This window comes from Pelecanus crispus, chromosome 2, assembly GCF_030463565.1.
Source record: "Pelecanus crispus isolate bPelCri1 chromosome 2, bPelCri1.pri, whole genome shotgun sequence".
Lineage (NCBI taxonomy): Eukaryota > Metazoa > Chordata > Aves > Pelecaniformes > Pelecanidae > Pelecanus > Pelecanus crispus.
This window is the reverse complement of record NC_134644.1, coordinates 128,119,865-128,133,422: the sequence shown is the minus strand read 5'-3', so window position 1 is coordinate 128,133,422 and position 13,558 is coordinate 128,119,865. Positions and strand designations below refer to the sequence as shown.

At 40.0% G+C, this 13,558-nt stretch overlaps 1 protein-coding gene across 1 annotated transcript in view; it reads right to left on the bottom strand.

Moving 5' to 3' along the window:
- The window catches only part of SPIDR (scaffold protein involved in DNA repair), a 207,322-nt gene that overhangs the window by 132,627 nt on the left and 61,137 nt on the right, over nt 1–13,558 (bottom strand). The window contains exon 7 of the mRNA XM_075704705.1: nt 5,527–5,627. Coding sequence (XP_075560820.1) covers nt 5,527–5,627 — 101 coding nt within the window. The remainder of the gene's footprint in view (nt 1–5,526; nt 5,628–13,558) is intronic.

Here is a 13,558-nt window from a genome sequence, read left to right as displayed (position 1 = left end):
TTGCTATTCTGATCTATACATGTTGTTATTCTTCCTGGGCTGGTAACTTCTGAAGCCATGCAAAAAGATTTTTCTCAAAAATACATCAAGTCTTGCATGCATGATGGCTTCTTGCCACATATATATTCATTTTAAAAAGGCTGCTGAATTTGGCTGTGCTTTAAACATTATACATTCTTTATAAGAACATATGTAAGCTACTTGAAGTGACTGTGCATGCCATTATTGTTTCTCATGAGGAAACAAAAACAGCACAAAGAATTCTTGTTTGAAAAAGACAAGTTTACATTTGATTTTTTCCTTTCCAATGCCATAACAAGTTCAGACAGTTGGCTAGCAAAAAAATAATAAAAAAAAAAAAAGATGACAAACATAAATTTGGCCACTTGCCATGTCTCTAATTTATAGATTTAACTCTTAAGTAATAAAACAAACTATCAAGAACTAAGAAAATAAGCAACAACTAGCAAAGCTCAGACTTATGTGTTTTTAGGAGAATTTTGCATGGTAAAAGGAAGCCCTGTCAAGGACCACCCTTGTTTTCTTCATCCACAGAGACACATTTTTGTGCAAGACTCATGGCATTCAAGCTGCTAAAATCCTTTCTTCCCATCACCTTAACTAGTCACTGAAACTGGAAGGGGGGAGTGATTGTTTATGTCCTTTTCTGCAAGCCCTTCGGCCTTCCTGAAAATGTGGTGTTAGGTGTGAAAGCCTGTCCTCATCTCCAAGGCTTCACCCTCCTCCCCTCATGTGCGTGTTCCACTTGCCTCAGCAAACTGAGGAGTTGTTGCCCCTTGAAGGTCACTTCCCCCTGCGAGGAAGCTGCAGTTTGGAAGGAAACATCAATGGTTTGGGTTTATTATCACTTTATTACTCAAATTCAATTGTAATCCAATCCCAAATCTTAATCTCACGCCAACAAATACCAAGTATCTTGTATCAGATTACAAATGCTAGAGAATAATATGCTTCTGCATTTTACGTAAAGAACTGCTTTGATGATAACTGCAAGGAAAAGAAAACCAATAGAAAATAAAATGTATATAAAGTAAAATTTCAGACATTACAGAAGGAATCTACATAAGTCTGCTTCAAATATTGTTAGTGTCCTCTCCTATGGACAAGAAATTTGCCTGAATGTAACTCAGAAAAGCACTGTTTTTTCTTCCGCATCATGCAATCCCCATATAACCATCAGATGTTGACAGGAAAAAGGTTTGGGGTTTTGTTTTTTTGGTTGTTTTGTTTTGGTGTTTTCCCCCCCCCCTCCCCCCCCCCCAACTGTCCATATCTCCTCTTTGCCCAAACAGGAAACTTCATGGGGAAGTTGCAGCACTGCATACGAAAAAAAGCTTGCAAATGGTCTAAAAGCCCTTGCACATAGTACTCTCAAACCATCAGCTTGACTGATTGCAGACTTGCTGTCACGGTGACTGCACACATCTCAGCCTCCCTTTTACACCTTGCGAAGAAAAAAAAATTTCTGGATTTGTGGTGAAGAGCCTGACATCCATCTCAACCAACACTGTGTAGCATGGGCAAGCTTTGGTCTTCTCTCCTTTCAGGCCTCTGTCTGACATGGTTAGCCTGATTACAGAAGTGGAATTACCAATCACCTTGCAAAAACGCACATCCTTAGTGTCCCCAACGCAGGGACAGGCTGCCAAATGCAATTTTGACCCCAAATTCTCAAAATGGAGAAAGCACAAAGATTTCTTCTACCCTGCAGAGTGAGTCAGCCAAAAGTGAGACCCCCATACACGGTACAAAACCCAGAGAGTGCGTGCTGAGAGGAGGCGCTCTTTTCTGGGGTAGTGATTCATCCCAGTGACCAAGAGGCAGCCAAACCACAATGGTTACTTACAGAAAGGGGTCAGGGGAGCAAACAGAAAGGAATTTTTAAAAAATAAAGCCAAAACAAGGGCTTTTTTGGATAACATGGACGTTGATACAACATAAAAGTAAACAACAGCAAAAGAAAGTCATAAAATTCTGTAACATGAAATGCCTAACAGAGGGAACAGCCTGCACTTCTGGAAATGTTTTTCCTTAAATCTTAAGTGGAAGGAGGACTTCAAACTGATCTCATTTGAAATTGCTTCCCCTTGCCTTAGCAATGAACTTCTTGTCTGCATGTCTATGGGATATCCAAAATGACGTGACAGCTCTCCCAGCAACTAAGTTACTTCAATCCTCCACATTAATCTTCAGGCTCCTTTGATAACTCATTTGAGTTTGTCATTTGAGAAGTTCTTTCCTCTACTTCTGTTGCCGAAGTCAGAAACAGTCCTGGAAACAGTGTGGTTTAGAAGTATTACTGGGCAAAACAGAGGGGAAACAAAATCTAAGAAGACTCTCAGATTAATGAGACACCCTTAGTATGAACCTAAAAAGATGAAAGCTGAAAGTGGTATGCATTTGCTGTGCTGACACTTCACATTTGCAGACTGGAAGCAATTAGAAGGTTATCTAGTTACATTACAAAAATTTCAACCATTCCGACTGACATTTTCCAAACCAAACACCAATATTGTTTTGGTGACATAAAACAGTATGGCCACTCTAAGAACAAAACTATCAAAAATAAGTTTTGCCCTAGATGAAAAAATATCCCCAAAATACTATCACAGCCATTTTAATGATTATTTTATCATCCTCATGCTTTGGAATAAGGATTGGGAATTGGAAGTGAAATTTAGGCTGCGAAGTTGATGTGTAGTCCTAAATTATGGCACGTTCAGCATCTTTCAGAGATTTTAGCAAATGATCACAGGGTAGATGAAACAGTAGTTTGTCCTAAAGACCACTAACTTGCCCAAGTTCTTGCAGATTTTTACCATGATAACAAAAGGCGTATCCCAGAAATGGCTCATCTTTTGCCAAAACTAAATCATCTTGAAGACACTCATCAGAATTTTTTAAATGTACTTTAGAATAGAGCAAGGTATTTTCCCATAGCCTTTTTCTCATAAAATGCTAACGAATTCTGACTCATTTTCTGAAAGAAAGAACAATAATCAAAGAAAGGAATTCAGCCAGAGGCAGATGTTTAGCATGGAATATTTCAGCCTAGGAGTTAAAGTCTAACAAAATGGTGAGCAGCCAAACACAAGGTTTTGTAATGACAAATGTGAAGCTAGGACAAAAAGAATATTAGCATATTAGCAATGTTGCAGGTCCATTACTATAGAGAACACTAAAAATTTTCATTTTATTAAAAAGAGACCTATTCAATATCAGTTTCCGTTCCTTATTTCAGAAGAAGCAAGAGGATGTCCTCATACCACTTAAGAATGAAAAAGTAACCTCCTATCCATTAGTAACTCAGGTGGAGGATAAACAATATGCAGAAGGCTTGACTGGTTTTAAGTCAGCATGCCTGTATAATTTTCAACATAGCAGTTCTGAAAAGAGTTGGCTAAAGACGTTTCTGTTTCCCTGATGTTACTTTCTAGTGAGTCTTCAAACATTGGGGAAATTCCAGAAGACTGAAAGGATGATGATATTGTGCTAGTATTCAGGAAGGGCAAACAAAGTGACCTACAATAACTGAAGACCAGCTAGCTTGACATCAGATCTAAGCAAAGTGACTGGAAAAATAAGTAAGGAATTAAGGTCAGAAGTGTAACGTCCCATTCCACATGGGTGGCATTTTGAACATGTAGCATGCAAGTGGCCACAGGATGCAAGCCCTCTAAAGCTCCAGTGAGAAATTGTGACACTAGCTTTAGCCAACAGTTTGGGTATGACTTAAAATTATACAACCTTCTTACGAAAAAAACAACCATTTTCACTATCAGTAATGTACCCTTTAAGCGGAATGCAAAAAAAAAAAAAAAAAAATTCAGAGAACTAACTTTGTGAATTACAGTTAGAGCTTTTTACCAGCAGAGAATCATAACTGAGCAAGAACAGTTCCAGCAGAACTTGAAAGTAAACACTCATGCTATTAAATGGTTTCATCATTGACATAAAAACAAGCTAAAAAAATAGTATAAGAAACTGTGTGGATACCACAAATTCAAGCAAATTTGTGACTAAAAGAGGACAGGCTTGACATACATAATGATATGAACTGCATGGTTAGCTGGGCATACTCAAATGAAGCAGACCTGGATACAGCACCAATACTTCCCTGTGTTTACCTAAACACAAATGGTAGCTGGAGAGTGGGAAACTGGATCTCAGAAAACAACAGCTACAGAAGTTATGAAATCATATTGGACAATCAATTCAACGTGAAGTCCCAGAATCACGCTGTGACCAAAGCCAAACCAGACTCAAACACTTATTACAGGCCTTGAATATACAGGAGGCTGAGTAGTGAACTCGACCTGGCCAATGGTTTTGATGAGAGTAAAACTGGAAGAATACATACAGAGTAGCTGTCCCTGTTCTTAAGACCATGCTGAAAAGTTCGAGAGGGTGCAGTAAAAAGCAGTGCAAATCACTTAAAGACTGGTAAAAATGCTTTAGAGGGCCTTAAAGAGCTCAGTCTGTTTAGTTTATGAAAATTGTGAGGCAGCATGATTTTGCTATGCATGTGCCAGAGAGGGAAAATGCCACAGACTAAAGAGCTCTTTAATCTAATGGAGAAAGGCTGTACAAGAAACAAAAGAGGGGAACTGAAGCCAGGCAAACTCAGATTTGGAAGAAAACCCACTTTTAAAAATTTGGGAGTGGAATTAAGGACAAACTCTCAAGGCAAGTGATAGATTCCCTCATCCTTATGTTTTCAAATTAAGACCAGAGGACTTTCTGAAAAATAAATGGAAGTTAGTATGTGCTCAGAAACAAGTAGTTGGCTTAATACAGAATAAATGCTTGAAATTTCACAGTCTACAGTCACACACACACACAAGTTGATAAAAAAACCCTAACCATTTCTTTACACCTAAAGTCTATGAATCGATTGTCTCTCAAGAAATACTACTGAAAGGTGGTGCTATCAGTCACTTGTAACTAATCCGCGTTAACTCCCACCATTTCCTTTTTATGTAAAGTGCCAAGTGTAGTTATGCTTCACACTCATTTCATGGTTGTGTTCTATTTGTCTATATTTGCTGTCATTTACAATTTCAGCACTTATCCATGAATACTGCTGACTTCAAACCAAAGAAAAATGAACAGGGAAAGAGGAAAAGGTGGTTATAAAGAAATAACAAGAACCAAAAAAACATCTGCACACCCATAAACTAAACCTTGAATTGTCCTACAACTGCTGGAAACACCATTTCCCCAGGTGATGCTGGAAATCAAGGAGTTGTGAAAAGTCTAGATGGAGGCTACTTAAAACAAGTTCTTTACCCCTTACATTCAAACACTTCGATGACTGAGACATTATAAACCATCATATTTAGTTGAAATGCAATATTAGCTCAGAAGACAATCAAGAGAGCATTAAACCCAAATCAGAAAAAAACCACAAAGAATATAAACTTCAGTTGTAAATCTATGTGAGACATATATACAAACATGTAAGCATATACTACTGTGTGAAAGTGTATGTATAATGCTTCTTACCTGAGGGTATTTTGGCATCTGAAATACACTGATGCCTCCAAAAGCTAATGGCAGATCTTTCTCTGTTCTGCAGTCGACATAACCTCTCAGCTAGCCCGCCCCTGCAGAGAATAAAGGAATGCTCAATTTTGCCAGGAATCAGTATTCAGTTTTGCCAAGTGACAAGCCATAGGACAGATGGAATATATATGCTTTGACCCTTAGGGACAGAAACATATATTCAAATTACATTTTACAGATTAGTTTTTCTAATTTTGATTTTCCAGTGGATATACTCCCAATAAAACATACACTTAGGGTCAATACACACAATGAAACATTTTTACTATCTGGTGTCCAAAATCTTCACATTTTCAGTCCTGTCTCCAACACAAGGATTGTAATGAAAGGTTCCCAACTTTTCTTTGCACTTATGCACGTATCCTCATAGATACTACAGACAATTGCAAATTCAAAACAAACCAGTGTAACCACCAGTTATAACAGGTTGGGTTTTTTTCCTCACAGATTTGTTTGTCTGTTGGCAAGGAGTGATCACAAAAATATTCTTTTACCCATACTTGACCCTATGATTCATTTCACAAGCTGGGTCAAGTGTGCAGTTTCAGTGGTCTGAACACTCTCCAAGATGAAATTAATTTAGCATTCCCAAGGTGAGGAGCAGAGGAGTGGCATCTAGCACAAATACATTTAAGGTAACACTAAAGCAATTCCTACCCCTGGATTCACAGCCAGAAGATGAAATTTCTCACTTTAAGAACAAAAAGACGAATGTGCTGGAAGCTGTCTTTGGGCTACTACAAAAAGCTTTGGGCTACTGTGGGAGTATTTGAGCATTCTTCTTTGGCTTCAAAGAAGTTATTTGCATAAACCCCTACTTCATTCTTTCCTTATAGTGTAAGTTTTTCCACAAGTACTATCCAGCATATCAATAAAGATTTCTACTTAGGTGAAATGCATCCTTGGGTTAACCTGGTTTAGGAATGAACAGAGATAACATACAACCACCTTATGATTATTTGTGCACATGAATAGAATTTTTTTGGTTTAGAAGAAAAAGCCAAATAGCTTGGTTAAGCTCACACTGTAAACGTGAAACTGCAAAGACTCACACCTATGGAAACCAAGAAGGAGCTAAAAAGGCTAAGCAGTACTTCAGGTAGACTGTAAAAATCTCTCTTTGGTCAGCAATTACTAAGCAATTTCACCTGCAGACAAGTCAACAGGTTATATGAAAAGTAGTTAGCAGTCTCAGCTGAATTTCTAATGAACAACTATATACTTTGCAAAATCATAACTATCACAAGAATTATTAGATGGCATGGCTAAACATCTTAGTAGTAAAGATCACAGCATGAACACTCTGAAATACAAGAGCCACATTTGACCCAGAATGATCCATAAAAGTTTTGTACTTTACATTACTGCATGTCTTCTATAGCTGGTGTGGTTCAGGCAGGGAAGAAAGAAACTCAGAGTCTTTCAGAGAAGGAAAAAAAATCCCCAAGCCCCCAAAATAAAGAACCCACACTTAACAAGCTATAAAACCTGTTATATTAAGGAGGAAAACAAACAAAAATATTTAGGAAATCTCAGGCTCCAGTGAACTTGCAGGTAAGCTTAACAACCTTGTTTAATCTTGCTTTCAACGTGGACTTTAAGACACAGCAGCAACTAATACAGAGAAGTGCAATGGAAGCTTTGGTACCAAGAGCAGCACAGTCAAGCACAGAACTTCATATGGGATAATTTACCCTGCTGACAACACTCTGCTCAGCCACATTTCCCCCTAAACTTGAGCACTCAAGTATTACCACACTGCAACACTTGTGGGCAAGACAGTTCTACCAACTCCAAGCAAACTGTCCGCCCAGTTTCCCTTCTTGCCAGGGAACCATTCTCAGATGCAGTTATAATTCAGCTTGGCTGTGTGGTCTACACGAGCCATGCTGGAACAGGTAGATGCCAGCTCAGCTAGGCTTAGAAACACAGCAGTTAAAAGCATTTTGAGTTTGCTTGCTTAAATCTTGCATGCATGAGTCTGCAACTGAACTCTGTGGTGGGACTACAGCAATACACAATACAGCTAGTAGTGCAAAAACTTCTTCTGATGAAAGAAAACTGTTCAACACGAGTGTTCTAAAAACCTGCTCCATTCCCTCCACAGACAACAGTCAAAGAAATACATTTTCTTTGTTCAAATAATGCTAGAAAGCCTTAAGGTACCTGCACAAGAGAGCAGCTATTACTGGCTCACAGCCTGATTTCCTCCCCTTTCCCTGAACAGGGCTACGGTTGTGCCCAGTCAATCAGTACCTACTCTTCTGTAAGCCCACTACTGTTTCACCTATGGCAGGAAGACCCTATAGCATGCAGGAAAGCAAGCTCCTGGTTTCAAGGCTATAGCACACAACAGTAATACACCATTCCTGTTTCAGGCCTGATATGCCTACCAGGGAGGGTCTCACTGACATTTACAACTTCATTACTAATTTGCTAACCATGTCTGTATTAGAATAATAGTTCTCACAAAGGTCCATGAAAAGTAAAACCGTGCCTTTCCTTTGTGCTAATAAAATTCATTGATATTTATTAATCATCATCCTTCCATTCACATTCCCAATGCAGTTAAAAATAGTTTAAACAGAAAACATCATAAAGCATTTTGCATCTGCTTGGTTGCAGAATATAAAATATAGCCAAGAATGCATTTATGAGACGTTCTCCGCTCGTCATTGGAAATGTTTTTTTTAATAATGTGTTTCATACATTGTGAAATTGGAAAATACAATTCAAGGACATGCCATGCACAAAAGGAATTTCTATGGCAAGAGAGAGATTTGATAGGTTACGGTTTGTTTCTTTTAAAAGGCAGAAACAAAGGAATTTAACCACCACCCCAAACCCAGGAGGATCAACACCCTTTTTAGCAAAAACACATAAAACAAACAAAGGAAAAGATGCTTTCTGTTACATATTCTAACAGATTTGATGACAATGGCATTTGAAAACTACTAATTCCTTCTCATACAGTACAGGTGCAGACTGCTGAAAACGCTTGTGTACGTGCTATGAGAGACTGTGAACTATACAGCCAGAGTCACTCCTGGCTGTGCAGATGAGGGGTAAGACAGAGTTACACAGCGCTTACACAAAGCAGAGCAGGGTATTAAGCAGGTGCCAGCTTCACTGTAAGAACCAACTCCATGTTTTGAAAAAAGATACATCATTAAAATTACTATTATTTTATTCCCAATTGCACGTCTGTGGATTGTTAAATACCTAATCAGGTTTTATATTCAGTCTTTGGTAGTTAACTGGGTTTACTGGGACTAACAGTCATTTTTTGGCATAGATTCTATCATATGGAAGTAACTTTTTAGTTATTTTGGTAATACAAGGTAGAGATGAATAATATTCGCTTTTCACTGTCCACACATTATCCCCCTGAGGAATCCCTTAGCTTTCCTGGCTTTTCAGCTTTTCAGGCTGCAGAAACTGGCTTAATTTTGACAGATAGGAGAGGTTTGTTGGCAACAAGGGTGAAGATTGGATTCTAGAGTACCAGGTCTTGGTTAATCTTCAGTCTGTATTTATTTACACATCTAGCTGCTTCAAGAAGTTTAGAATATTAGAATTATATTTAGAAGATATTCAGTTCCCTCTTTTGCACAGATCTAGCCCTTATGATGCATTTAATTGTCCTCCATGATGAACATGACATCTGCTATGTGTATGTATATGTATATAAAATTGGCAAATTTATTTTGATTGCTAATGTATGATTTCTGTAATCAAGGGAAATGACAAACTCTATTTAAATAACAAAAAGTGTAATTTGAGATGCATACTTTAATGACTAGCACTTCAAAGTTGCCCCCAAAACGTTTTAATATGAGCAGATTGAATGCATTTGGCAAATTGTTAATGCAAAGGCTGTTCAGTGAAGCCAAACTGCTCAGGTACAATCTCCACTGCCCACAACCTTGTCATTTTTAATCACAAAACTTTCAGTACAACTATTTTATTCCTTTAAATCCCTGAAGGCGGACAGATTTAACAAGCAGAAATCCATGTCCTATTTCCGTACTAAATCTGAGCTTGTTGAAATACTGTATTTAAAACAACACATTGCCATTACTGTCCATGTCCAACAATACCTGCATGAAAGACAGCTTTGATGACCATAAGAAAGCTCAGCATCTAGTACAAAAGCTCGGTTTCTGGTGGTTGCCCCTTTACACAAACTTCAACAGCAAGACTGAAGAGTTTTGTGCCAGCATGCAGCAAGTATCACCAAAAGGTAACACTGAGCCTGACCTGTGACCCTCAGGCTGCTGGTCCCTGGCTTCCAACTCCAAAGAGGCTAATAGAGAAAAAGAAAGAAAGAAAAGAAAAGGAAAAAAAAAAAAAAAGGAAAAAAAGAAAGAGCATTAATGAGTAGGCTGTGTTTTGAAAAGTCATTTTCAATCTTTCTGAAACGCTGAAGATCAATCTGTGTTTATTTATTAAGGTTTTCATTCAGTGGGGCACTTACCAAAAATAACCCCACATTCATCGAAGTTTACTCCTTTCCAGACTTCATTTTAATTTAAGAACAGTGAACACTTAAGCATCTCACTATTGAGTTGTCTCCTCATATACACTATACTCAGGACTCCATGTATTTCAAAACACTATAGGTTACACAAATATATAACCCCATCTCAGGACTGGGCAGTTTCCCTCCTCCTCTCTTTTCAAAGCAAGGACAGAACTCTCGTATTTCCAAGTTAACTGGTGAAGTAACTGACTTCTGCAACACTCAGCTGCCCATTTTCACTCCATGGGGTGCTTGCTAAAGAAGAAAAAAGGACCCCTAAGCATGCTGGCATGTAATTTGTCAACACTGCAAACCCATCAGCTATTATCAGCTAGTTTACAACTTGCAAAGTAATAAGCAACACTGAATGCTGACAGTCACTACCAAGTGCTCCTTTAGTGTACAAAATAGCATGGGTACGTATGAAAGACGTGACTGAAGAATGTTGGCCACACAACCACAAGTCTCCTCTACAGAAGCCCACCTCTCCTCCAGTGCAGAAGAGAAGCTGTTGACTTTGTGAAGTAACAAAGGATCAGAAAGAGTAATTTTAGCTTTACAGATCAGCCCCACTCAAGCTCTGACTCAACAGCTAGATTTATAAACTTCCACCTTAGATGAACCACCATTACCATGACCACAGGCATTATTCTATTTGTTAAATGTGGGCTACTTTTCTGAAATCAAAGCATTAACACAACTTCTTTTCCTATGTGACAGAACAAGCAAAGACCAAAGTAGACAGCAATAATTTTATGTCCCTATAAAACTTGTCAAGTAATTATACTTTGCTACAACTTCTGGGGTCCTTGCCTTGGAAAGGAATCAGTGTTTCTCCCAACCCACAATTTCCATGCCAAATCTACAGCATCTGAGGTACACACCGAAAACGAAAGGAAGGTGGAAGATCTGTACTGTAACACAAATGATAATTTCTCACACACAGCTATCAAGGGCCTGTTGTGTCTGCCAACACAAAAATATAGAGACAAGACCTTCGACATTTATTTGAAAAAAATACAAACTGAGTAGGCACGCAATGCAGTGATTTAGTAAACTGCACTGGTGTATTGAGTTTGCGTGACAATGTTTTGGGAGCGGGGGGGCTACAGGGGTGGCTTCTGTGAGAAGCTGCTAGAAGTTTCCCCTGTGTCCGATAGAGCCAGTGCCAGCTGGCTCCAAGATGGACCAACCGCTGGCCATGGCCGAGCCCATCAGCGACAGTGGTAGCACCTCTGGGATAACATATTTAAGAAGGGGAAAAAAAAAACCCACCAAAACACTAAGACACAAACTGCAGCTGGAGTGAGGAGTGAGAATATGAGAGGAACAGCCCTGCAGACACCAAGGTCAGTGAAGGAGGGGGAGGAGGTGCACCAGGCACCAGAGCAGAGATTCCCCTGCAGCCCGTGGTGAAGACCATGGTGAGGCAGGCTGTGCCCCTGCAGCCCATGGAGGTCCACAGTGGAGCAGATATCCACCTGCAGCCTGGGGAGGACCCCACACCAGAGCAGGTGGATGTGCCCGAAGGAGGCTGTGACCCCATGGGAAGCCCATGCTGGAGCAGGCTCCTGGCAGGACCTGCGGACCCACGGAGAGAGAGGAGCCCATGCTGCAGCAGGTTTGCTGGCAGGACTTGTGACCCTGTGGGGGACCCACGCTGGAGCAGTCTGCTCCTGAAAGACTGCACCCTGTGGAAGGGACCCACGCTGGAGCAGTTCGTGAAGAACTGTAGCCCATGGGAAGGACCCACATTGGAGAAGTTTGTGGAGGACTGTCTCCTCCTGTGGGTGGGACCCCATGCTGGAGCAGGGGAGGAGTGTGAGGAGTCCTCCCCCTGAGGAGGAAGGAGCGGCAGAGACAACATGAGATGAACTGACCACAACCCCCATTCCCCGCCCCCCTGTGCTGCTTGTGGGGAGAAGGTAAAGTCAGGAGTGAAGTTGAGCCCAGGTAGAAGGGAGGGGTGGGGGGAAGGTGTTTTAAGATTTAGTTTTTATTTCTCATTATCCTACTCTGATTTGACTGCTAATAAATTAAACTGATTACCCCAAGTTGAGTCTGTTTTGCCCATGATGGTAATTGGTGAATGATCTCTCCCTGTCCTTATCTCAACCCATGAGCCTTTCATTATATTTTCTCTCCCCTGTCCAGCTGAGGAGGGGAGTGATAAAGCAGCTTTGGTGGGCACCTGGCATCCAGCCAGGGTCAACCCACCACGCCTGGATGTTCGATTTTCCTACACACAAGTTGCTCACATTTCAATGCTCTGATCTATTGTACCCATCCAGAGAGGTGTGGGGTTTTTTTGTTTTGGGGTTTTCTTTTTTGCTTTTTTTTTAACACTAGCCAAATCAACAAGGCAGACGTACTGAAAGCCTCTTCTAGCGTCTTAAGAATTCAAGGATTTGGAGCCTCTCTTAAAAGAATTCAATAAGGCAAAAGTCTTTTCGAGTCCATGTAGTCTCTCACTACTGTTTTTTCAATCATTTCACAAAGGAGGTCACCTCCATAAAACATATGTGGAACAAAGATACCATTTTAGTGAGTCGCCATAGCACAGTGAGAACCAGCAACTGCATTAGACAGAAGTGACCATCTGGAGAATTTACAGTGTCTTCAGCTGTAAATTCCAACCAGCTAGAGACATCCTCAATACCACCTTTAACACTTAAACTTTTGCAAGTAGTGTCTGGACATGATACCACAATTACTCCTGCAAATCAAAAATAGTTCTTTGTCACAGACACCAAAGCTTCATCATTCTTGTGTAGTGAGGTTTGGTTTCCAGGTCCTAGCTGCCTCAAGCAGTGCAGAGGAAGAGACATAAGAGGGACGATAGTTGTAACTGCTGAGAACAGGGTGGGTGAGTACTTTCTACATCCCATATGGCCCCCAGTGAAAGAGTTTAAGTAAAACTTTATAGGTGGTTGATTTTCCCATGCCTCTACTTAGCCAAGTTATCTCACAGAAAATATTTGAAATAATTTAGGAACGTCTTTGGAAGTAGGTAAGCTTTTGGGGCCTTCTCCTTTCATAGTTTTCAAAACATTGATCACCCCTTCTCACCAGCCACTGAAAAAAAAAAAAAACCCCACAGTTGAAAAGTTTACCACAGCTCTCTGGCTCTTCAGACTCCTTACTAAAAAAAATTATTTCAGATTGTCCTACCTCTCTTACAGCAGAGGCTCCCAGCAGAAGTAAGATGATTTAATAAGGAGAGTCTTTCCAGAAATAAGTTATCCCTTTTTTGGCCAGTATAAAAAAAAAAAAATTAAAAAAATCAAGTGCCAGACTCACGTGCACAATTTCTCATAAAGTAACAAAGCTAAGACTCCGCAGGAACCAGTTTTGATGGGGGAATAGCCATGCCCCAGAGATAAGGGAAGAGCCTTCCCTTCAGTTCTGAAGGTTTTGGCTTGCCTGAGCAGAGATCTTGCATAGAAAAGC